The sequence below is a fragment of the Oncorhynchus clarkii genome, chromosome 11 (genome assembly GCF_045791955.1).
Source record: "Oncorhynchus clarkii lewisi isolate Uvic-CL-2024 chromosome 11, UVic_Ocla_1.0, whole genome shotgun sequence".
Taxonomy (NCBI): Eukaryota; Metazoa; Chordata; class Actinopteri; order Salmoniformes; family Salmonidae; genus Oncorhynchus; species Oncorhynchus clarkii.
In genome coordinates this window covers 11,477,606-11,499,884 of record NC_092157.1, presented here as the reverse complement: position 1 = coordinate 11,499,884, position 22,279 = coordinate 11,477,606, and the positions used below count along the sequence as shown (strand labels likewise).

The window sequence follows — 22,279 nt, the reverse complement described above, 5'->3', positions numbered from 1 at the left end:
TTCTGGATGACAGTGTGTGCCAATGTGAGTAAGACCTTTAAACCAATTAACATTCACAAGGCCGCTGAACCAGATGGATTACCAGGACGCATACTCAGAGCATGTGCTGACCAGTTGGCAAGTGTCTTCACTGACAGCTTCATGTTCCTTGGTGTCCACATCACTAAGGACCTATCATGGTCCAAATACACCAACACGGTTGTAAGGAGGGCACGACAATGCCTATTCCCCCTCAGGAGGCTGAAAAGATTTGGCATGGGAACTCAGATTCTAAAAAGGTTATTCAGCTGCACCATCGAGAGCATCCTGACTGGTTCCATCACCGCTTGGTATGGCAACTGCTCGGCATCCGACCGCAAGTCGCTACCGAGGGTAATGCGTACGGCTCAGTACGTGACTGGGGCACACACACACACACACACACACACACACACACACACACACACACACACACACACACACACACACACACACACTCTTCACATACGCTGCTGATATTCTCTTTTTATTATCTATGCATAGTCACTTTTCCCCTACCTACATGTACATATTACCTCAATTATTTCGACTACCCTGTACTCCTGCACATTGACTCGGTACCGGTACCCATTGTATATAGCCTCGTTATAGTTATTTTATTGAGTTACTTGTTTTCCTTTAGTTTATTTAGCAAATTGTTCTTACTTACTTTTAAAAAAAACTGCATTGTTGGTAAGTAAGGTAAGCATTTAATGGTAAGGTTGTATTTATAGCATGTGACGAATAAAATGTTATTTGATTTGCTGTCATTGGAAATACTTAGAGAAATATATATTTTTTACTACAAGATATAGAAATGCACCATTTTCAATATGTTGATGTTGGCGTGGTGCTGGAGATGATGAACATGAGAATTTGTGATTTTTTTAAATAAACATAGCTAAAGAAACAGAACCATACTCTATAAGTCATATAGAGTATGGTTCTATAATATATATATATATATATATATATATATATATATATATATATATATATATATATATATTATACTATTTATGCCTAAATAGCATTTGCGAAGTCATCAACAGCTATTGTAACTTACAGCCTGAATTCAAAATTGATTAAATAGTTTTTTTTCTGACCCATTTAAACACAATACCCCATAATGACAAAGTGAAAACATGTTTCTAGAAATGTTTGCAAATGTTTTGAAAATTAAATGCAGAAATATCTTATTTACATAAGTATTCACACCCATGAGTCAGTGCTTTGTCGAAGCACCTTTGGCAGTGATTACAGCTGTGAGTCTATCTGGGTAAGTCTTTAAGAGCTTACCACAACGGGATTGTGCAACATTTGCCCATTATTATTTACAAAATTCTTCAAGCTCTGTCAAATTGGTTGTTGATCATTGCTAGACAACCATTTTCAGGTCTTGACATATATTTTCAAGTAGATTTAACTCAAAACTGTAACTCGGCCACTCAGAAACATTCACTGTGTTCTTGGTAAGCAACGCCGGTGTAGATTTGGCCTTGGGCTTTAGGTTATTGTCCTGCTGAAAAGTGAATTGATCTCCCAGTGTCTGATGGAAAGCAGACTGAGACAGTTTTTTCTGCCAGTGCTTAGCTTTATGCAATTTATTTTTTTATCCCCGGAAAACTACTCAGTCCTTAACAATTACAAGCATACCCATAACATGATGCAGCCACCACTATACTTAAAAATATTGAGAGTGGTACTCAGTAATGTGTTGCATTGGATTTGGCACAAACATAACACTTTGAATTCAGGACAAAAAGTTAATTGCTTTGCCACATTTTTTGCAGTATTGCTTTAATGCCTTGTTGCAAACAGGATGCATGTTTTAGAATATTTTTAATTCTTTACAGGCTTCCTTCTTTTCACTCTGTCAAATTAGGTTAGTATTGTGGAGTAACTACAATGTTGTTGATCCATCCTCAGTTTTCTCCTATCACAGCCATTAAACTCTGTAACTGTTTTAAAGTCACTATTGGCCTCTTGGTGAAATCCCTGAGCGGTTTCCTTCCTCTCTGGCAACTGAGTTAGGAAGGACTCCTGTATCTTTGTAGTGACTGGCTGTATTGATACCACATCCAAAGTGTAATTAATAACTTAATCATGCTCAAAGGGATATTCAATTTTTGTTTTGTTTTTTTACTCATCTACCAATAGGTGCCCTTATTTGCGATGCATTGGAAAACCTCCCTGGTCTTCATGGTTGAATCTGTGTTTGAAATTCACTGTTTGAATGAGGGACCTTACATACAGTATAATTGCATGTGTGGGGTACAGAGATGAGGTAGTCATTCAAAAATCATATTAAACACTATTATTGCACCTTCCAACACCTTCCAACAAGAAAACGACAAAGTCTCTGAATGTCCTTGAGTCGTCCAGCCAGAGCCCGGACTTGAACCCGATCGAACATCTCTGGAGAGACCTGAAAATAGCTTTGCAGCAATGCTCAATCCAACCTGACAGCGCTTGAGAGGATCTGCAGAGAAGAATGGGAGAAACTTCCCCAAATCAAATCCAATTGTATTTGTCACATGTGCCGAATACAGTGAAATGCTGACAAATACAGGTGTGCCAAGCCTGTATTGCTGCCAAAGGTGCTTCAACAAAGTACTGAGTAAAGGGTCTGAATACTTATGTATATGTGATATATTTTTGTTGTTCATATAAATTAGCAAAAACGTCTAAAACTATTTTTTCTTAGTCATTATGGGTGTAGATTGATGAGGGAAAAAACAATTTAATAAATTTTTGAATAAAGCTGTAACGTAACAAAATGTGGAAAAAGTCAAGGGGTCTGAATACTTTCCGAAGGCACTGTATATGACTAGGGTTTCAAGCTTCGGTTGATGTCAAATTGAATCTTCAAGTTAATAATGAATATGTTTGATTCACATCTCCATTTCAAACAAAAATCTAAGTTAAAGAACAGGACTAAATCAAATTACAAGTTTACAGTTTAATTAGATTTAGTCCTATTCTTTAACTTTGATTTTTGTTTGAGATGCAGAGGTGAATCCAACATATCAATTATTAATTTGTAGGCAAACTGGAATTAAAATCAGACTAAGTCAGTGGCATAACATATACATCTCCTTTAAATGTTGATATTTGGTTGCATTGTCAACCTAACACAATTTGATATGACTTGTAATACAGTAAATATCCTAAAGTTAAGGCTATCTTACAAACAAATGTAACCGTTTTTATTCAACCTTAAAATGACTAACCCATCCATTGCCACATTGTTGAGGTTACTGTAAAGTCATATTATGTAATCATAGAACATGTGCATGTTCAAGATAGCATGCAAAGGTTACAGATCTGTGGAGATCTTCACAATATAGATATCTGAACAGAATTTCATACTGTATTGATCACTTGCACTATGTACTTGCACAAACTTCTGTCTGTCTTTTCAGTGGGTGAATAAAGGTTGACATTTCATTGATCATCATCTCAACCGAATATTACCCACTTTTCTACGTTGAAATGAAGTGGTTTGCAGTGGGTGGTGTAGTGACTGGCGAGCTACAGTACACTGACTGGGGTGCGTTCCTATAGAATGTGCACGCTTGATTGATCCCTTTGTTGACTGTGCATTCACTACTCTGTCCTTGGCTTTATTCATGTCAATCATTACCGGCTATTCTGATTACAAAAGTTCTCTTTTAAGAGAGAGAGAGAGAGACCCCCCCCCCTCCCCCCATTGAGTTATTTCATTTGCTGTATCAGCAGCCCTCTGCTTCTTTTTCAGAAACAGGAAATCCACAGGTCCCTTTGAACAATTCATGGAAGAGGGAGTGTTTGCATAGAAAATCCCTGTGGTAGGCCTACTGATATCTTTGAAACACATGCCTTAATGCTTTAGTAAGGAGAAAGACTCATTTTCCAGGCAGTAATAATGGAGCAAAGGAGTGATGTGTGAATAGGCCTAATTGCCAAGCATTAAACTGAGGGCATATTTCCTGTGAAGGGATTTACAGCGAAGATACACCTGCTAGATGTGTCACCATGTCATCCATTTATGCCACCCCTCCAAAGCAGGACTCACCCACAACTTCAACAACACTGTTGTGTCAATATACTGTGCGCCAGTGCCAACTAGTCCAAGTAACAAGTGGGTCATTCAAAAGATCTTTCCAGAACATAATGCATAAACATGTAAATTAATTTAGATTGTTAGGGCTACAGATCATTTTTAAAAAGCCCACGTACTAAATTATATAGTATGAAGATTCAAACATAACTTATTGTTTGTGTAGCATAGTTTACTGCATGCATTACTTTATAATATTGTTTTATATAAAGTCATACTAATCTATTCACCTATTTTACTTTATTCTATTATACAGATAAGCAGTTTTCACCTTTTACCATAACTAGCTAAACTACACATTGTACTGCACCTAATTGGTCTTTTGTAAAAGAAAAGACTAACCTTAAATTCTCCTCAGTTGTTTGCACATCAATTAAACTGCAGAACCACTGTACATAGGTTACACTACACACCTAATCAGATGCACACAGTGCCGTGGGCTATTCTACATGCGGCAGGTAGTTAAATAGGCAACTTTTCATTCTGTCAGTTGTGCCTTCTTTTGATTGGGGAAATAAAAATCTAAATAGGTCGTCAATGCAAACAGGATGTTGTCGCCCTGGTGCTCCTGTTGCAATTCGACGTGTTCCTGTGAACGGATAAGATCCCGGAGTCGTAGGGAAACAGCCGGAGACGTGAATCATTTGGTTGAGGACGAGGACCAACGCGAAATTGTCGCGGACCGAACCAGGATGAACCAGGACATTGCACTTTTGAGAGAACAGTACAACTGCACTAAAGAGAAACAAAAGACCCGGGTGGTTTTATTCAGACAAGGTAGGCAACTCTTTCGATGAGTGCTGTGCGAGCTTGGCATGCACACAACCAGTTTTGTCTAAAGTTTTGTCTGGCAACAGGCCGATGTTCTGCTTCCTTGGTCTTTTGTATCTATAATGGATTTATATAATGTGAATTTCAGTAGTTTTGACTGAATTAGTCTTGGCTACTTTTGTTTCTTCATACAACAGATTATCCTGATCCGTCTGCTTTGAACAACAAAAATGGCAGTTACTGTAGCCAGTAGACCTGACCCTTACAGCTGCGCTAGGGTCGGACAGACTTCCTTCGTGAACACCTGTGGAGCCCCTGCAATATATTATTCAGAAAACATACCTCAATCCAGGGATGACAAATGCCTTGTACTTTAAAATTGGCCCATTCAAATAAAAGTGTATTTGTCACATGCGCCAATGGAATAAAACTGTTGTAGACTTTACCATGAAATGCTAACTTATGAGCCCATTTCCAACAACGCAGAAGTAAAAAGTAAGAACATTTGCTAATTGAAAAAAGTAACACAATAAATCACAATAACGAGGCCATATACAAGGAGTACCAGCGCGAGTCAATGTGCAAGAGTACGAGGTAGTTTTAGGTAATATGTACAGGAAGTCTATCCAAACCTAATGCAGCTGTAAGCAGGACGGTCAGATCTGTTGGCTAGGCTATAGACTTCCGGAAGTGTGTGTGTGTGTCATTTGAACACAAGTTACATTTTTGTTACAATAACATGACTACATAAGTAAGCACTTCATTTTTAATTTTTTTTCTGAGCTGAAAGGTTGATTGCAAATGTCTGTTAACCTGTCTTTACTTTTCTATTCTATTTCCCAACAGGATCAGCTGATGACGCAACAGAGATCAGTGGGAAAGCCCTGGTCAACATGGTCCCGGTCAACCAGGAGATGAAGAGCACACATGAGAGGAAGAGGACGGTGTCAGAGGCTGAGATTGATTTTGTTAGGCACCTGGAGATGACTCCATGGTACACACACTTAGGAATCCACCGACGGACCAACGGTATCATAGCACCTCATCCGAACCCCGCATTCACCGGCAGCAATTCTTCGAGTTTGACTTCGCTCTCTGAGGACTGTCCTGAGACGTCCAGTGACAAAGTCTTGGGGGATTCTACGTCTTTCCATTCTGAAGAGTTGAGTACCAGTAACAGCATTTCAGGCTCCCAGGAGTTCTCAGCCCCAGTTGTTTTGTCCAGACAACTGAGTTTTGGGGGCCAGCAGCCACCTCAGTTCTCCTCCAGCCCCCTTCACCACTACCCCTTCCCCCAGCGAAAAGGGCCCAAGAAGTCAGAGGCTGCCAGGAGACTTGGGATGTACACATCATTCTGATAAGAGAGGGAGTCTGCTATAGTGCAATATGTGTTATATGTTTCTGCATTAAAAACATGATTGTTGAGTTGCTATAAGGACATTTGCTATGCAGCCATTTACATGTTAATGATGTCATGTAAGTTGCTGTGCCTTACCCTGTGTTGGACCCGTATGTTACCGTTTGAGTTTCATCTCATTGGAGCCTAAATGTGTTTGTTTCAGAAGGGAATATATTTTCCCCAGTGAGTCTGCAGGACTGTGCCACTGAACAAATGAGTGGAAAATGACTGATTATTCTCTGGTGTGCATAGCCTATTATTGTCATACAGTAAGCTTAATCCCAGCCATCCAGATGGAATGTGCAGACAGTGTGATGATGCAGTGATTTAAATATCTTTGTACAGTGTGCTACTTCAACATGCATATTGAATATTAAAACATCCCATCAAAACTCTGAGTCATTTTAAAAAGGTACCATACTTTTGCTGTTCTTTCCTTCACTTCTACTATTCTGTGTTGTCATTTGTGTCAGTCTCTCGCTGCATTTTGTTTTAGGCTAAACTCCAATCGTGTTGGTAGCATCATAATATGAGGACCGAGCCATCTCCTAATCTAACCCCAAACCATGGGCGCAACTTTCACTGGGGACATGCAGATAGCCAGGGGAACACTCCAACACTCAGACATAATTTTCAGATAGCCAGGGGAACATTCCAACTCTCAGACATAATTTTCAGATAGCCAGGGGAACATTCCAACTCTCAGACATAATTTTCAGATAGCCAGGGGAACATTCCAACTCTCAGACATAATTTTCAGATAGCCAGGGGAACATTCCAACTCTCAGACATAATTTTCAGAGAGGCAGGGGAACATTCCAACTCTCAGACATAATTTTCAGAGAGGCAGGGGAACATTCCAACTCTCAGACATAATTTTCAGATAGCCAGGGGAACATTCCAACTCAGACATAATTTTCAGAGAGGCAGGGGAACATTCCAACTCTCAGACATAATTTTCAGATAGCCAGGGGAACATTCCAACTCTCAGACGTAATTTACAGATAGCCAGGGGAACACTCCAACTCTCAGACATAATTTTCAGATAGCCAGGGGAACATTCCAACTCTCAGACATAATTTTCAGATAGCCAGGGGAACATTCCAACTCTCAGACATAATTTTCAGATAGCCAGGGGAACATTCCAACTCTCAGACATAGTTTACAGATAGCCAGGGGAACATTCCAACTCTCAGACATAATTTTCAGATAGCCAGGGGAACATTCCAACTCTCAGACATAATTTTCAGAGGCAGGGGAACATTCCAACTCTCAGACATAATTTTCAGATAGCCAGGGGAACATTCCAACTCTCAGACGTAATTTACAGATAGCCAGGGGAACACTCCAACTCTCAGACATAATTTTCAGATAGCCAGGGGAACATTCCAACACTCAGACAAAATTTTCAGATAGCCAGGGGAACATTCCAACTCTCAGACATAGTTTACAGATAGCCAGGGGAACATTCCAACTCTCAGACATAATTTTCAGATAGCCAGGGGAACATTCCAACTCTCAGACATAATTTTCAGAGAGGCAGGGGAACATTCCAACTCTCAGACATAATTTTCAGATAGCCAGGGGAACATTCCAACTCTCAGACGTAATTTACAGATAGCCAGGGGAACACTCCAACTCTCAGACATAATTTTCAGATAGCCAGGGGAACATTCCAACACTCAGACAAAATTTACAGATAGCCAGGGGAACATTCCAACTCTCAGCAGTGGTGGAAAAGGTATCCAACTGTCATACTTGAGTAAAACCAAAGACACCTTAATAGAAAATGACTCAAGTAAAAGTAAGACCCAGTAAAATGCTACTTGAGTAAAAGTATTTGGTTTGAAATATTCTTAAGTATCAAAAGTATAAATCATTTCTAATTCCTTATTCTTTTTTATTTTTTATTTACGGAAAGCCAGGGCCACACCCCCGCACTCAGACATAATTTACAAACAAGGCATGTGTGTTTAGTGAGTCTGCCAGATCAGAGGCAGTAAGGGTGACCAGGGATGTTTGGTTGATAACTGAATTGGACCATTTTCCTGTCCTGCTAAGCAATCAAAATGTAATGAGTACTTTTGGGTGTTAAGGAAAATGTATGGAGTAAAAAGTACAATATTTTCTTAACGAATGTAGTGAAGTAAAAGTAGTCAAAAATGTGAATAGTAAAGTACAGATACCCCAAAGAGTAGTACTTTAAAGTATTTTTCCACCACTGACTCTCAGACATCATTAGGCCGTCATTGTAAATAGGAATTTGTTTTTAATTGACTTGCCTAGTTAAAGGTTCAATCAAAAATAAAACATAAAAATGTACAGATTGCCAGGGGAACATTGCAACACTCAGACATAATTTACAAACGTAGCATGTGCCATCAGATTTGCCACCAATGCTCCTTATAGAACACATCACTGCACTCTATACTCCTCTGTAAACTGGTCATACTGTATACCCGTTGCAAGACCCACGGGTTGATGCTTATTTATAAAACCCTCTTAGGCCTCATTCCCCTCTATCTGGGATATCTACTGCAGCCCTCATCCTCCACGTACAACACCTATTCTGCCAGTCACATTCTGTGAAAGGTCCCCAAAGCACACACATCCCTGGGTCATTCGTTTTTTCAGTTGGCTGCAGCTAGCGACTGAAACGAGCGGCAACAAACATTCAAACTGGACAGTTTTATCTTAATCTCTTCATTCAAAGACTCAATCATGGACACTCTTATTGACAGTTGTGGCTGCTTTGCATGATGTATTGTTGTCTCTGACCTTCTTGCACTTTGGGCTGTTGTCTGTACCCAATAATGTTTGTACCATGTTGTGTTGCTACCATGTTGTTGTCATGTTGTGAATTTAAGTATGCTCTCTCTAATTCTCTCTTTCTCTCTTTCTTTCTCTCTCTCTCGGAGGACCTGAGCCCTAGGACCATGCCTCAGGACTACCTGACATGATGACTCCTTGCTGTCCCCAGTCCACCTGGCCGTGCTGCTGCTCCAGTTTCAACTGTTCTGCCTGTGATTATTATTATTTGACCATGCTGGTCATTTATGAACATTTGAACATCTTGGCCATGCTCTGTTATAATCTCCACCCGGCACAGCCAGAAGAGGACTGGCCACCCCACATAGCCTGGTTCCTCTCTAGGTTTCTTCCTAGGTTTTGGCCTTTCTAGGGAGTTTTTCCTAGCCACCGTGCTTCTACACCTGCATTGCTTGCTGTTTGGGGTTTTAGGCTGGGTTTCTGTACAGCACTTTAAGATATCAGTTGATGTACGAAGGGCTATATAAATACATTTGATTTGATTTGATGTTGTGTTGCTACCATGCTGTGTTGTCATGTGTTGCTGCCTTGCTATGTTGTTGTCTTAGGTCTCTCTTTATGTAGGGTTGTCTCTCTTTGTTTTGTCATATATACACTGCTCAAAAAAATAAAGGGAACACTAAAATAACACATCCTAGATCTGAATGAATGAAATATTCTTATTAAATACTTTTTTCTTTACATAGTTGAATGTGCTGACAACAAAATGACACAAAAATTATCAATGGAAATCAAATGTATCAACCCATGGAGGTCTGGATTTGGAGTCACACTCAAAATTAAAGTGGAAAACCACACTACAGGCTGATCCAACGTTGATGTAATGTCCTTAAAACAAATCAAAAGGAGGCTCAGTAGTGTGTGTGGCCTCCACGTGCCTGTATGACCTCCCTACAACGCCTGGGTATGCTCCTGATGAGGAGGTGGATGGTCTCCTGAGGGATCTCCTCCTAGACTCCTGGACAGTCTGTGGTGCAAGGTGGCATTGGTGGATGGAGCGAGACATGATGTCCCAGATGTGCTCAATTGGATTCAGGTCTGGGGAACGGGCGGGCCAGTCCATAGCATCAATGCCTTCCTCTTGCAGGAACTGCTGACACACTCCAGCCACATGAGGTCTAGCATTGTCTTGCATTAGGAGGAGCCCAGGGCCAACCGCACCAGCATATGGTCTCACAAGGGGTCTGAGGATCTCATCTCGGTACCTAATGGCAGTCCGGCTACCTCTGGCGAGCACATGGAGGGCTGTGCGGCCCCCCAAAGAAATGCCACCCCACACCATGACTGACCCACCGCCAAACCGGTCATGCTGGAGGATGTTGCAGGCAGCAGAACGTTCTCCACGGCGTCGCCAGACTCTGTCACGTCTGTCACGTGCTCAGTGTGAACCTGCTTTCATCTGTGAAGAGCACAGGGCGCCAGTGGCTAATTTGCCAATCTTGGTGTTCTCTGGCAAATGCCAAACGTCCTGCACGGTGTTGGGCTGTAAGCACAACCCCCACCTGTGGACGTCGGGCCCTCATACCACCCTCATGGAGTCTGTTTCTGACCGTTTGAGCAGACACATGCACATTTGTGGCCTGTTGGAGGTCATTTTGCAGGGCTCTGGCAGTGCTCCTCCTGCTCCTCCTTGCACAAAGGCGGAGGTAGCGGTCCTGCTGCTGGGTTGTTGCCCTCCTAAGGCCTCCTCCACATCTCCTGATGTACTGGCCTGTCTCCTGGTAGCGCCTCCATGCTCTGGACACTACGCTGACAGACACAGCAAACCTTCTTGCCACAGCTCGCATTGATGTGCCATCCTGGATGAGCTGCACTACCTGAGCCACTTGTGTGGGTTGTAGACTCCGTCTCATGCTACCACTAGAGTGAAAGCACCGCCAGCATTCAAAAGTGACCAAAACATCACCCAGGAAGCATAAGAACTAAGAAGTGGTCTGTGGTCACCACCTGCAGAACCACTCCTTTATTGGGGGTGTCTTGCTAATTGCCTATAATTTCCACCTGTTGTCTATTCCATTTGCACAACAGCATGTGAAATTTATTGTCAATCAGTGTTGCTTCCTAAGTGGACAGTTTGATTTCACAGAAGTGTGATTGACTTGGAGTTACATTGTGCTGTTTCAGTGTTCCCTTTATTTTTTGAGCAGTGTATATATACAGTGGGGAGAACAAGTATTTGATACAGGTGCAGTTAATACAGGTAATGAGTACAGAACAGGAGGGCTTCTTTAAAGAAAAACTAACAGGTCTGTGAGAGCTGGAATTCTTACTGGTTGGTAGGTGATCAAATACTTATGGCATGCAATAAAATGCAAATGAATTACTTAAAAATCATACAATGTGATTTTCTGAATTTTTGTTTTAGATTCCGCCTCTCACAGTTGAAGTGTACTTATGATAAAAAATTACAGACCTCTACATGCTTTGTAAGGTAGGAAAACCTGCAAAATCGGCAGTGTATCAAATACATGTTCTCCCCACTGTATATATATATATATATATATATATATTTTTTTTTTAAAAAGTTTTTATCCCTGCCCCAAAAAGAGGCCTTTGCCTTTTGGTAGGTTGTCATTGTAAATAAAAACAATTCTTAACTGACTTGCCTAGTTAAATAAAGGTTAAATATAAATAAATACAAATAAATGTGTGTTTAGGGAGTCCGCCAAATCAGAGGCAGTAGGGATGACCAGGGATGTTATATTGATAAGTCTGTGAATTGGACAATTTTACTGTCCTGCTAAGCATTCAAAATGTAATGAGTACTTTTGGTTGTTGGGGAAAACGTATGGCATAAAAAGTACATTATTTCATTTAGGAATGTAGTGAAGTAAAAGTAAAAGTTGTCAAAAAATATAAATAGTAAAGTACAGATACTACAAAAAAAGACTTATGTAGTACTTTAAAGTATTTTTACTTAGGTACTTTACACCACTGCATGAAGGGTAATAGCAGGTGGAATGAAATACAACCAAAAATGTAAATGGATAACCTACGTATTTTAAATCATTGGACATACTTGTGGTGGAGTACTTTCTAGAAGTTCTGTGCTTTGCCACCGAGTAGGAGCGAAGACAATTTGGACCTCGTGACTTACCTTAGTACGGAAGTGAAAGAGAAGAATAACATTAAAAACCTAGTTTCAACACGTTCCTATCAAAATAATACGGCGACAAGGTTAACACTTCCAACGTGACTGAATCATTAATTTGGTAAATCTTTAAATAAATCTGAAACAACGAATGTGTCGTATTTATCCTGCGTGAGCTAGTCGTAGCCAAAATGGGCAGCGTCGCAGCTGTTGTTGTCTGCGACTGCGTAGTTAGCATACAATAATATTGGCTCTACCTACTGTAGCTAGTTAGTTCTACTCATCCATTTTACATTTGAGTTATTTAGCAGACGCTCTTATCCAGAGCGACTTACAGTAGTGAGTACATACATGTTCGTACTTCATCCTGCGGAATTCCCCTATTGTTTGCGGGCTAGCTGTTCACTTTCACTTTTCCTACCATATTTTTTTCCACAGTTTTGAGAATGGCAGAGATGCATATTCAGGCAAAGCTGGTAAATCTTTTAAAACAAGATAAAATTCAGCTCTGGAACCCACCATACACCACAGAAAACAACCAGGCAGGACAGCAACCTCTGCAGGTAACATTATAGCCATTCTAAATGTGTTGATGTTCATTCAGCTGGTTGGTCTGTCACCTGACTATGAGTCAGATTTGTGTGATAGTTTTTAACTATGCCTGTCTGTGTCTGTCTTTGTCACTGTTGTCATTGCAGCAGCTTGCAGTGAACTATGCACCCATTGTGTGCTTCTCTGTGTCTGAAGTGGCAAGTGCCTTGGAGAGCATCAGATCCCAAGCAGTAAAGAGAGGAATGGGGAATAAGACCTATAGAGAGACATTTGTGGCCACGTTGGAACTCCTTCTGCCTAAAGACGGAAAAAAGGTTTGTGTGTTTTGAGTTTGAGGGTGGGTGTGTTTTCCCTGACACACCCTACAGAAAATAAACTAATAATTCCTGATTTTTTACCTGATTGCTTTAGGATGTCAAGAAGAAGAACTATTTGGAGACTAAACTGGATGTCCTTGCACAAGATATCATGGCTAGGTAAGTGAAAATGGCCATCACAATGTCAATCTTTTATGTTATCAGTGGGTGAAGTGTCTTAATTGGCCTATTATGTCTAAGATCACAAAGCTATACAGTGCTACTTTCTTCCTACATTTGTATAGGATTGCTGAACAATATGGACTCAAATACATCAAGTTAATTTTGAATGGGAAGACACTGACTCCTGGTAAGTTCCACTTAGGTCTAGTTGCCACAACCACCCTCTAATCAATGCATATGAACTGTCATTATGTTTGGTAATTTCAGCTTTGCATGCAAAAGCTTTGACGAAGTCCTTAAGTCCGATACGTAAAGCTTATAATAAAGAGCAGTGATATTAGCAAGACCAATGTGCAGGTTTCTTATTTTTTCTCTCTCAACTTTGCAAGCATTGAAACGGTTTCTCTTCACAGAGAAGCGTCTGGATGAACAGGACGTGAAGAACAACAGTAAGATTATGGTTCTGCGGGTGAGCGAGCCTGAGAGGAAGAAACAGATGGCGGAGGAGGAGGAGAAGAAGAAAACCCAGGACCAGAGTGTCCAGAGAACCCAGAAGGGCTTCCAGATCCTCTCAGAGAGAGGTTAGCGAGACACTGCTTTTAAACACAATCACAATTATCACAACGCTACAGGAATATTACTTCATGCTTATTCTTTGGCTTGGTTGTCATTTTAGGCATCCAGATCCTCTCAGTAAACCCTCATACTGCGTTTAACCTCAATCACAACGCTACAGGAGTGTTATTTTATGGTGGTTCGTTCTGTGGTTTGGTTGTCATTGTAGATGGCACCGATGACCCAGCCACGACTCCATTCCTAGAGATTGCTGATCAGAAGGGGAACCCTCTGAAAATACCTCACAGAGAGAAAAAGGTAGTCTAGACAAAGGACTCATGAACATATGAGCAATATTATATTCATAACTGCCATGATAAGCAGTACGAGTGGACAGCAAGCTCACACAACGTGTGGCTTGAATGGTAACTATGATTCTTGCCATGTGTTCTGTGTGAATTTAACCTCCACTGATTGTGACTCCGCACCACACAAACTCTTGACTATTTCTAATGCTGTGTGATTGTTGTCCTCAGGCTTTGATTCTAGCCATGGGGTTCCACGAGAAAGGCCGCGCTCTGATGAAGAGAAAACAGTACGACGCTGCTCTGTGCCACCTGTTGCAAGCTGACGACCAGTTTGGGTAAAACACCTACAATCACAGAAATCTTTTGTCAAGGCAGATATTGGTCAAAACACACATTTAACTTTTGGTTAAAACCGTCAATGTCTGATTAAAAATGTCAGATCATTTTATGGTGTTATCATTTTATTTGACTTTGAATGTGTACGACTTCTGCTACACGTTCTGTTCCACCTCTAATACCATTGTACAGTTCCTCCGATCCATTCGATTTATTAAGACTGATGTAAGATATATATTTTGTGTGTCTCTCCACAGTACATGTGGCTCGGTGCTCTTGAGCACGGTGGACAACTATGCAGTACTGCAGCTGGACATCGTGTGGTGCTACAGAGCCCTGGAGGCCCTTTCCTGCCTGGATGACGGCAAGCAGAGGCTGCAGAGAGCCGAGGACTGCTTCCTCAAGTGCTACGGAGAGCAGCAGCAGAGGCTCATGCAGATCAAGGTGATGAACCGCCATCTATGGTTTATGGCTCTGTTAACAAACAACGGCTAACCCCTACCCACTAGGCACCTACGTTGATCTGAATTTCATAAAAGTTGTAATATAGTACATTTTATTAATTTAATTTTGTTTTCAGGGAAATACAGGACGAGAGGAAGTGCTGTTCCTCAGGTTGTACCTCCTACAGAGCTTACTAGCGTACCTGGATGGTAACGAACACCAGGCCACACAGAAGCTAATGCGGGTACAGTACATCATCTGGCTGTACAATCTGGATTCCTGCTTCCAGATTGTCTTGTCTTCAGACATTACCAACAACATTTCTATAAGCAGGGAGGCACCTCACTGTAATATTACTGATTCTACCTCTTACTCCTGCTGTGTTGTAGGTGGAGGACCTGTATGGGCGTCTGTGTCTGGACCCAGGGAAGATGACCGGGCTGATGGGTCTGGGTTTCTCTGAGCAGGAGGCCCGTCTAGGCCTGAGGGCCTGCCACGGCAACGTAGACGAGGCCGCACTGCACATCACCCACAGGAGACAGGTGGGTCCCCCCTGAGCAATAGAATGACGCAATGTTGATTTGAATGGTAATGTCTATTCTAGTTTATTATATTTTTATTAATTAAATAAGTCCCATAGTAGGGAAAAAGGGGCCGACACTCATAGGGACCAGCGCTCTCACTTGATGTAGTTGCAGATGATAGGAAATATATCCTAATAGCAACTAAGTTATCAGGGCTGTTATAATCATAGAAATACACTTACTAGAACTATTCAAGTCAGTGTCCCATGATGGGTGGAGCGGTGGACATATTGAGTGTAATTCTATGGTTTTGTCTGTCCCTGTCAGGAGAGGGAGGAGATGAAACAGCAGGAGAGGGAGAAGAGGATGAGGCGTATGGAGGGCCTGGCCACCCTCAGAGCGCTGGGTTACTCCAAGAGAGACGCTGCCCGGGCCCTCCATCAGGCAGACGGGGACATGGACAGAGCCTATGGGGTGAGAGGCAGTCGCTGCTACTGCAAAAACACACATTGTTTCTCAATACGCCATGAAAGAGGATATGCCAACCATCACAACATGTTACCATAACCAGAGCCATGAAGCAACATTAGCTAGCAGAAGAGTGTAGGTGCAGGCTAGCATACTTTGCTAATATTTATTATTTTTGTATTACTTGATCCTTGTTTGCTTGTTTCCCCCTAGATTCTTCTAGAGTCCACCCAGGCTGAGTCTGCTGCTGTAACCAACCACAACACAGAGCTCCCCATAGATCAATCCAAGGTTGAGCAGGTAACATCACCTACCTCTTTCGAGCTCTCACTCACTCACTCGCTCTCGTCACTATTTCAGTATAAAAGGTAGGTTTATCAGTTTAGTATGGTACCTTATCCTTCCCTCTGCATAGCTGTTATACCTGGGCTTTGAGCCGGAGGCTGCCGAAGCTGCACTGAGGCTGACGGGGGGAGACGTGCAAGGGGCCACCCAGCTACTGCTGGACAACCAGGGGGTCCTGCCCCCAGAGCTGCTCTCCCCCTCTCCCCCCTCCTCACTGTCCGAGGAGCCCAGCACCTCCTCTGAGTCCGCAGGTAGGACTCACATTCACACACGTACGTACACAGAGAAGCATGCAGATGAACAGATGGATTCACGCTCTCATTACTCCGTTAATACAACAATACAGGTTTTATTGAATAAATCCATTTAAAAAATCGGTTTTATTGTCACATACACTGGCTAGTGTTCCACTGTGGAGAGGTCTATGTGAGAAAGAGGCATTCAATATGCTGCTGATACTTAAGGCACCAGGATGCCATTTATACCCAAATCCCCAAAGTAGAGCCCTAATGAACATGACACTTGTCATTGGTGTGTCCAGGCTCTGGGAGCCAAGGGGAGGACCCTATGGACGTAGACCTGGTGAATGAGGTGCTGGAGGATATCCCCCGACATGAAGAAGACTACCTGGACCTGACCCTGGAGGAGGAGAGCGAGGTCATAGCTCAGATGAAGTCCTACCTCCACAGGAACTGTACCCCCTCCAGCTAAAGTGCCGTCCAGCCGGCGGCCATTTTTAAAGCACTTCCACCACGTCCTAAAACAAGGGTGTTTGATTTCGGTCTTTTTAGACCCCAAATTAGGTTTGTGATTATTGTTTTTTTCCCCCATAGCGATACATCAACATTTTTACATTCTGTTTTTTGTACTAAAGTGTTGTCATTTAAACATGTGAAACAGATTGGAAATAATTTGTAAGGAAGTGAGCTAACGTCAATCAAAAAAGGAAATCAGAAAGTGAATCTGCTGACTGGTTTATGCTCTAGAGGGGACTGTGTTCTCCCCATTCTCACCACTTGGATTATTTGAAGGTTCATGTTTGAGATTTCAACCCTGTTTAGAATGTGAGGCTTATAATTGTATCGTAAAGGGATTTTTGGTTGCTTGTGTACAAGATGTTTCTCCAACTGAAATACATTTGTCTTCGTGCTCTGTTTTAGTATTCCAGATCCCTTTAAGTAATTTAATCAAGAAATTAAGTTGGGTTAAATTCTGTTTTTATTTCAGTTGTGGTTTTCATGGAGTTTGATTACCAATATGACAATACATAACTGGTCTTAGTGCCATATTAGTTCAGGTTGCCTTTAGTTTCAAAGTCATGTGCATTTAATTTAAGAACCTGTTATTACATACAATAAATACTCCTTTGCAATTAGGATGTATTTGTGCCTCATGATTCACAGTCGTGAATGAGTGATATAGTATGAACATTTATTTTTCTTGTGCCTGTGCTCTATACCGTATCTATCTACCAGTGGAGGCTGCTGAGGGGAGGATGGCTCATAATGTCTTGAACGGGGCAAATGGAATGGCATCAAGCACATGGAAACCCTGTGTTTGATACCATTCCACTGAGTCATTACCACGAGCCCATTCTCCCCAATTAAGGTGCCACCAACCTCCTGTGCTATCTAATCATAACCTTTTTGGGGTGCCTTACCCCAGATATGTTTTGCTCTCGCAGTACCCCCTCATGTGCAATCAATCGTTAAGCCAATATTCTTAATGAGTCTTCCCAAGTACCCCCAGGGGTCCTAGTACCCAGGTTGAAAACCACTGCTCTATATAGACCCTCGTACACTCACACGTATCTCACAGAAACATAACACAGCAAGTGTTCGAATAAAAATACATTTGTGGTATTATGTTTTTTAAATGTATTTTTTTATTGTACATTTCTAGAATTATGAAAGTCAGTCCATGCGGTTCTGGGGCAGGACAGGGAAAGGTTTAGAAGTAGTTGACCACTCTACGGATGGACTGGATGTTGGGGTTCTCGGCCTGCCACTCATTGTGACTGCAGTAGTCTCCTCTCTCCACGATGTACATGCGTCCGCGGAAGTTAGGCTCCTCGTACATCACCCAGCTACAGAAGGAAACCGGCAGGTTAGAAATGGTCACACATCTGCTCACTTCACACACTGTTAGAGAAGATGGAATAGCAGTAATGGCCTAAATAGATCTACTGTGTGTAATTTGATGTGGTCAGGATATTAAGTCAAATATAGAAATGTATTGTGTGTTTGCTAATAGCTATAGCCTGTCCATTCAATTAATAAATGAATCAATTACATAGTATTTTATAAATCTATCACACATCAAATCAACTACATATGTGGTTTGGCTTTTAAAAATAAATATACTACTTTCAGGGTGAGGAACCATTTAACAACAAGTTGTAAAATCCTGAACTTCCCCTTTAATATTCAACTCACTCCTGGAAAATAACAGTTGGGACCACAGTTGTGAATAGTGGAATTAGTTATTTAGGAATTCAGCAGTGTCTACGCTTTACCTGCTAGATCGTTGGCATATGTGTTCCAATTATGTTCCTACATGCTAAAAGGTTGGATATCTTAGCTCAACAAAAATAGATCCAAATGTGTAATCACTGTAAATGTGTTTATCTCTGATTTCACAGTTTTACGTGTGTGTGTGATTGCAGTCTGTGGCTAGAGGTGTGTTTCTTACGCTCCGTCTCCGTAGACCTTGATGGAGTTGATGCAGCTCTTGCTGAAACCACGGCTCTGCAGGAAGGGGCAGTCGTCACAGACCTCCACACACTGGCCAGAGAAGTTACAGGCCTCGAACAGTTCCATTCTGTAGTGCTCGCCGTGCTGCAAGACACAGTAGAAGGGGAGAGGGGTTAACATGAGTCTGCATTTGGATTTCATACACGCTTTTCAACAGCGGAATACGGAGTACTATTATAATGAAGATGAGCGAGAAGAATCTAAAGTATCTTTTGAGTTAAAGTAGAAAATGGCTCTATAACGTAACCTCTCATCATCCTCATTAGCACCCCCCTATCCCTTCAAACCTTAACCCCTTTCCCTTTAAACCTTAACCCCTTTCCCTTTAAGCCTTAACCCCTTTCCCTTCAAACCTTAACCCCTATCCCTTAAAACCTTAACCCCTATCCCTTCAAAACCTTAACCTATCCCTTCAAACCTTAACCCCTATCCCTTCTAACCTATCCCTTTAACCCCTATCCCTTCAAACCTTAACCTATCCCTTCAAACCTTAACCTATCCCTTCACTCCTTAACCCCTATCCCTTCAAACCTTAACCTATCCCTTCAAACCTTAACCCCTATCCCTTCTAACCTATCCCTTTAACCCCTATCCCTTCTAACCTATCCCTTTAACCCCTATCCCTTCAAACCTTAACCTATCCCTTCACTCCTTAACCCCTATCCCTACAATCCGGAACCCTTAACCCCATCTCTCACCATCTTGATGGGCTTGCAGGAGCCCATGTGGTCGTTGTGGCTGTTCCAACGCTGGAACTCTGGGTATTCGCCGTGCTCCAGGATGTACTGCTGTCCCTTGAAGTCGGGGTGGTCGAAGCAGCAGAAGGCGCCGCTCTCCACACGGATGGAGTTGACGCGGTTCATGAAGCCACGGTCCTGGAAGTTATCGCAGTCGCCCCTGACCTCCAGCTGCCTGCCGGTGAAGCATTTTCCCTCGTAGAAGGTGATCTGTGTTGGGTGGGTGAAGAGGTTAATTCCACAGTTTATTAGTTAGGGTGGGGAGGTCGAGGTAGGATAGCCTGGGATCAAATAATATTTAACATCATAATATAACTGGTTTGATTGAGCTTGCCTGTTGCAATGCAACCCATAGAAGAATCCCAAAAGTGCAACCCCCACCCAGCTGCCACTGCAGGCAGGCTAAAGCAAACGCTTAAAGTATTTGAACGATTTCAAATAGTATTTGGATGCAAACTCCATTGCTCCATTTCGTTTTATTGTTCACTTGGCCAAATGTAGTGAAACGTCCAGAGCGATTGAGTTTGGATCCCAGGCTAGAGGCTTAACGGACACTTTGTCAGTGGAGTGTCTGTCTATTCAATCCACATCACGGAAGTTCAACTTTACAGCGTGATTGAAATTTAAACGCAATGTTTCCGCTTTAGAGTAGACTTCATTCAAGGTAAAAGCTGCATATGTCGCCTCAACCGGATGTTACCTTTTCATTTCTAATCGCGGAAACTTTAACGCTTCAGCTTTCCAGATGTTGTCATGCAGTCTTGTTTCCATGCTGTATGTATGTGCTGTAACCAACTGCAGCTATTAATAAAAGACTCGAGTTGGCTTTAGCAGCATTATGCATACAAGACTATGGTATGTCTATTCCTATTGGCCAGCCACCAACTAATTATCCATACCGGCCACTGATAGTTTAAATCAAATAAATAAATGAAATGCTCCCAGGACTTGCTCTTTTAGATATAATATTTTAACTCCCTTGACAGATTTAACATTTCTCCCAGCAAGACAGTTATGGCACTGATCAGAACAATCTCACATTTTCACCAGGGATTGCCTCCAAATTTCCAAACTCATGTTATCACACCTACACTACCTGTTAAATGCATACACTCCCAAACCTATATGTTTATTGGCTGGAGTTCTCTCTAACCTTTACCTGGTAGTCCCAGTGAGGTCCAAATACCTGTTTTTCAAGGGAGACCTGGCCTGGCTATCCAGTCAGTTATGTCCCAGTGGTAACCTACCTGATGCCGTGTGTATACAAGAAGACCCAGGTGCAGCTTACCTTTCCAGAATACTGCGACATTTCCACTGGATACTGTCCAACCTGGCCCACAAGTAAAGTGTAACAGTAAAAAAGTTGGACACCTCAATATATACGTCCGGGGCCGTGCCGGAAAGTATCGCGAGGCTTGCCACACAAAGGACACACAATGGGGGACTTAGGGCTTTTGCTGGGTGGGCACTTTCCCTTCAACTGTTGGCACTGCTGATTCTGGGCTTTGGCTGTAGAGAGACTAAACAGGAGGACAACAAAGGGTTTTGCTTGGCCAGGGCTTTGTGCAGGCTGTTTTGCACATGCTACACTTCTCTTCTGGTCAAGTTGAATAAGGCCTGGCATGCCCGCAGTGAGAAAGACAGAGAGAAGTGTGTGTGCCTGTGGTGGGAGGGTGGTTATCATGGCAACCAGGTGATAGGCCCACGAGGGAGAAGAGAGCGTGCAGAGCTACATCAAAGGCTCAGTATTCTCTTGCCCTCTCCACACAATACTACTACTATGACCTGCCATTGTTCACACAGACAGGGTGTCACAACCTTATTTAGATGACCATCGACCTCTGATCTGAAGTACTAGAACTGGCAGTGATGTTGTATGTGAAGTGTGGGGGACATTTGAATAGATTATTAAGATTTTATGGCTTTGAAATAGTTTTATATGGCTGTCATGACAATAACGCACTGGGCATATAAATCTGGTGATAAAACTGTTTATGATTCTCAGAACTATCCCTGTACATTCAAGTGAGAAATATAGATTTATACTGACTCTTCAATGTCATAAAATGTTTTTCAACATTGGCATATTATAATATCTTGGAGAGCTTGAAGCTCTGTAAGAGAATATAGAGAACGTAAATGGATCTCCTGACTTGCTGATAGTGCATTGTGGTATTGGATTACTACCCTTGAATGCTAATCGATCGCCTACAAGTCCATTAGAGGATGATAAGCCCTCTTAAGTGTCTCTCTACCTCTGGATATGGTGACTCTCTTTCTCGCTCGGGCCAATAGGTTAATAGATCGCCCTATCTTTGTATAATTTATCCCCTCTCAATCATAGCCTGGGTAGCAGGCCTATAATGTTGGTCTCATTCACTTCAACTAGGCATCCCCTTTCCCACTTTAGTTGTCATTATTAGACGCCAACATTAGACAATGTTCAACAAAAACACAAGTGTCAGTAATAGTGAGAAATGATGTGTTGCACCAGATTTAACTAACAGCTCATTTGCATCTGCAGTCTCCTTTCTTCTGCACTAACGTGAAAGAGCTGGACAGAGGAAA

General features: G+C 42.0%; 3 protein-coding genes across 10 annotated transcripts; 2 read left to right on the top strand and 1 right to left on the bottom strand.

The window, feature by feature from the left end:
* Nucleotides 1-4,697: 4,697 nt before the first annotated feature.
* LOC139420612 (uncharacterized protein C9orf152-like) lies at nucleotides 4,698-6,688 on the top strand. The gene is made up of 2 exons (XM_071170809.1): nucleotides 4,698-4,897; nucleotides 5,738-6,688. The coding sequence occupies exons 1-2, from the start codon at nucleotides 4,813-4,815 to the stop codon at nucleotides 6,247-6,249; spliced, it is 597 nt and encodes a 198-aa protein (XP_071026910.1). The 5' UTR covers nucleotides 4,698-4,812; the 3' UTR covers nucleotides 6,250-6,688.
* Nucleotides 6,689-12,166: 5,478 nt separating this feature from the next.
* Nucleotides 12,167-18,085, top strand: LOC139420196 (NEDD8 ultimate buster 1-like). Of its 8 annotated transcripts, none has more exons than XM_071170016.1 (15): nucleotides 12,167-12,331; nucleotides 12,649-12,773; nucleotides 12,909-13,076; nucleotides 13,174-13,238; nucleotides 13,364-13,428; nucleotides 13,655-13,822; nucleotides 14,026-14,114; nucleotides 14,333-14,439; nucleotides 14,698-14,884; nucleotides 15,021-15,128; nucleotides 15,274-15,426; nucleotides 15,736-15,882; nucleotides 16,090-16,176; nucleotides 16,292-16,493; nucleotides 16,763-17,597. In XM_071170016.1, the coding sequence occupies exons 2-15, from the start codon at nucleotides 12,657-12,659 to the stop codon at nucleotides 16,930-16,932; spliced, it is 1,833 nt and encodes a 610-aa protein (XP_071026117.1). In that variant the 5' UTR covers nucleotides 12,167-12,331; nucleotides 12,649-12,656; the 3' UTR covers nucleotides 16,933-17,597. The 8 variants fall into 8 exon arrangements, with proteins under 8 accessions (XP_071026117.1, XP_071026121.1, XP_071026119.1 ...); XM_071170020.1 differs by having other exon boundaries at nucleotides 16,292-16,472; nucleotides 16,763-17,596; XM_071170018.1 differs by having other exon boundaries at nucleotides 12,211-12,549.
* A 1-nt stretch (nucleotide 18,086) lies between these two features.
* Nucleotides 18,087-21,087, bottom strand: LOC139420198 (gamma-crystallin N-B). The gene is made up of 4 exons (XM_071170024.1): nucleotides 21,000-21,087; nucleotides 19,673-19,921; nucleotides 18,913-19,058; nucleotides 18,087-18,307 (listed from the first exon to the last, which is right to left on the bottom strand). Exons 1-4 carry the CDS (start codon nucleotides 21,018-21,020, stop codon nucleotides 18,172-18,174), a joined length of 552 nt encoding a protein of 183 aa, XP_071026125.1. The 5' UTR covers nucleotides 21,021-21,087; the 3' UTR covers nucleotides 18,087-18,171.
* Nucleotides 21,088-22,279: the final 1,192 nt, after the last annotated feature.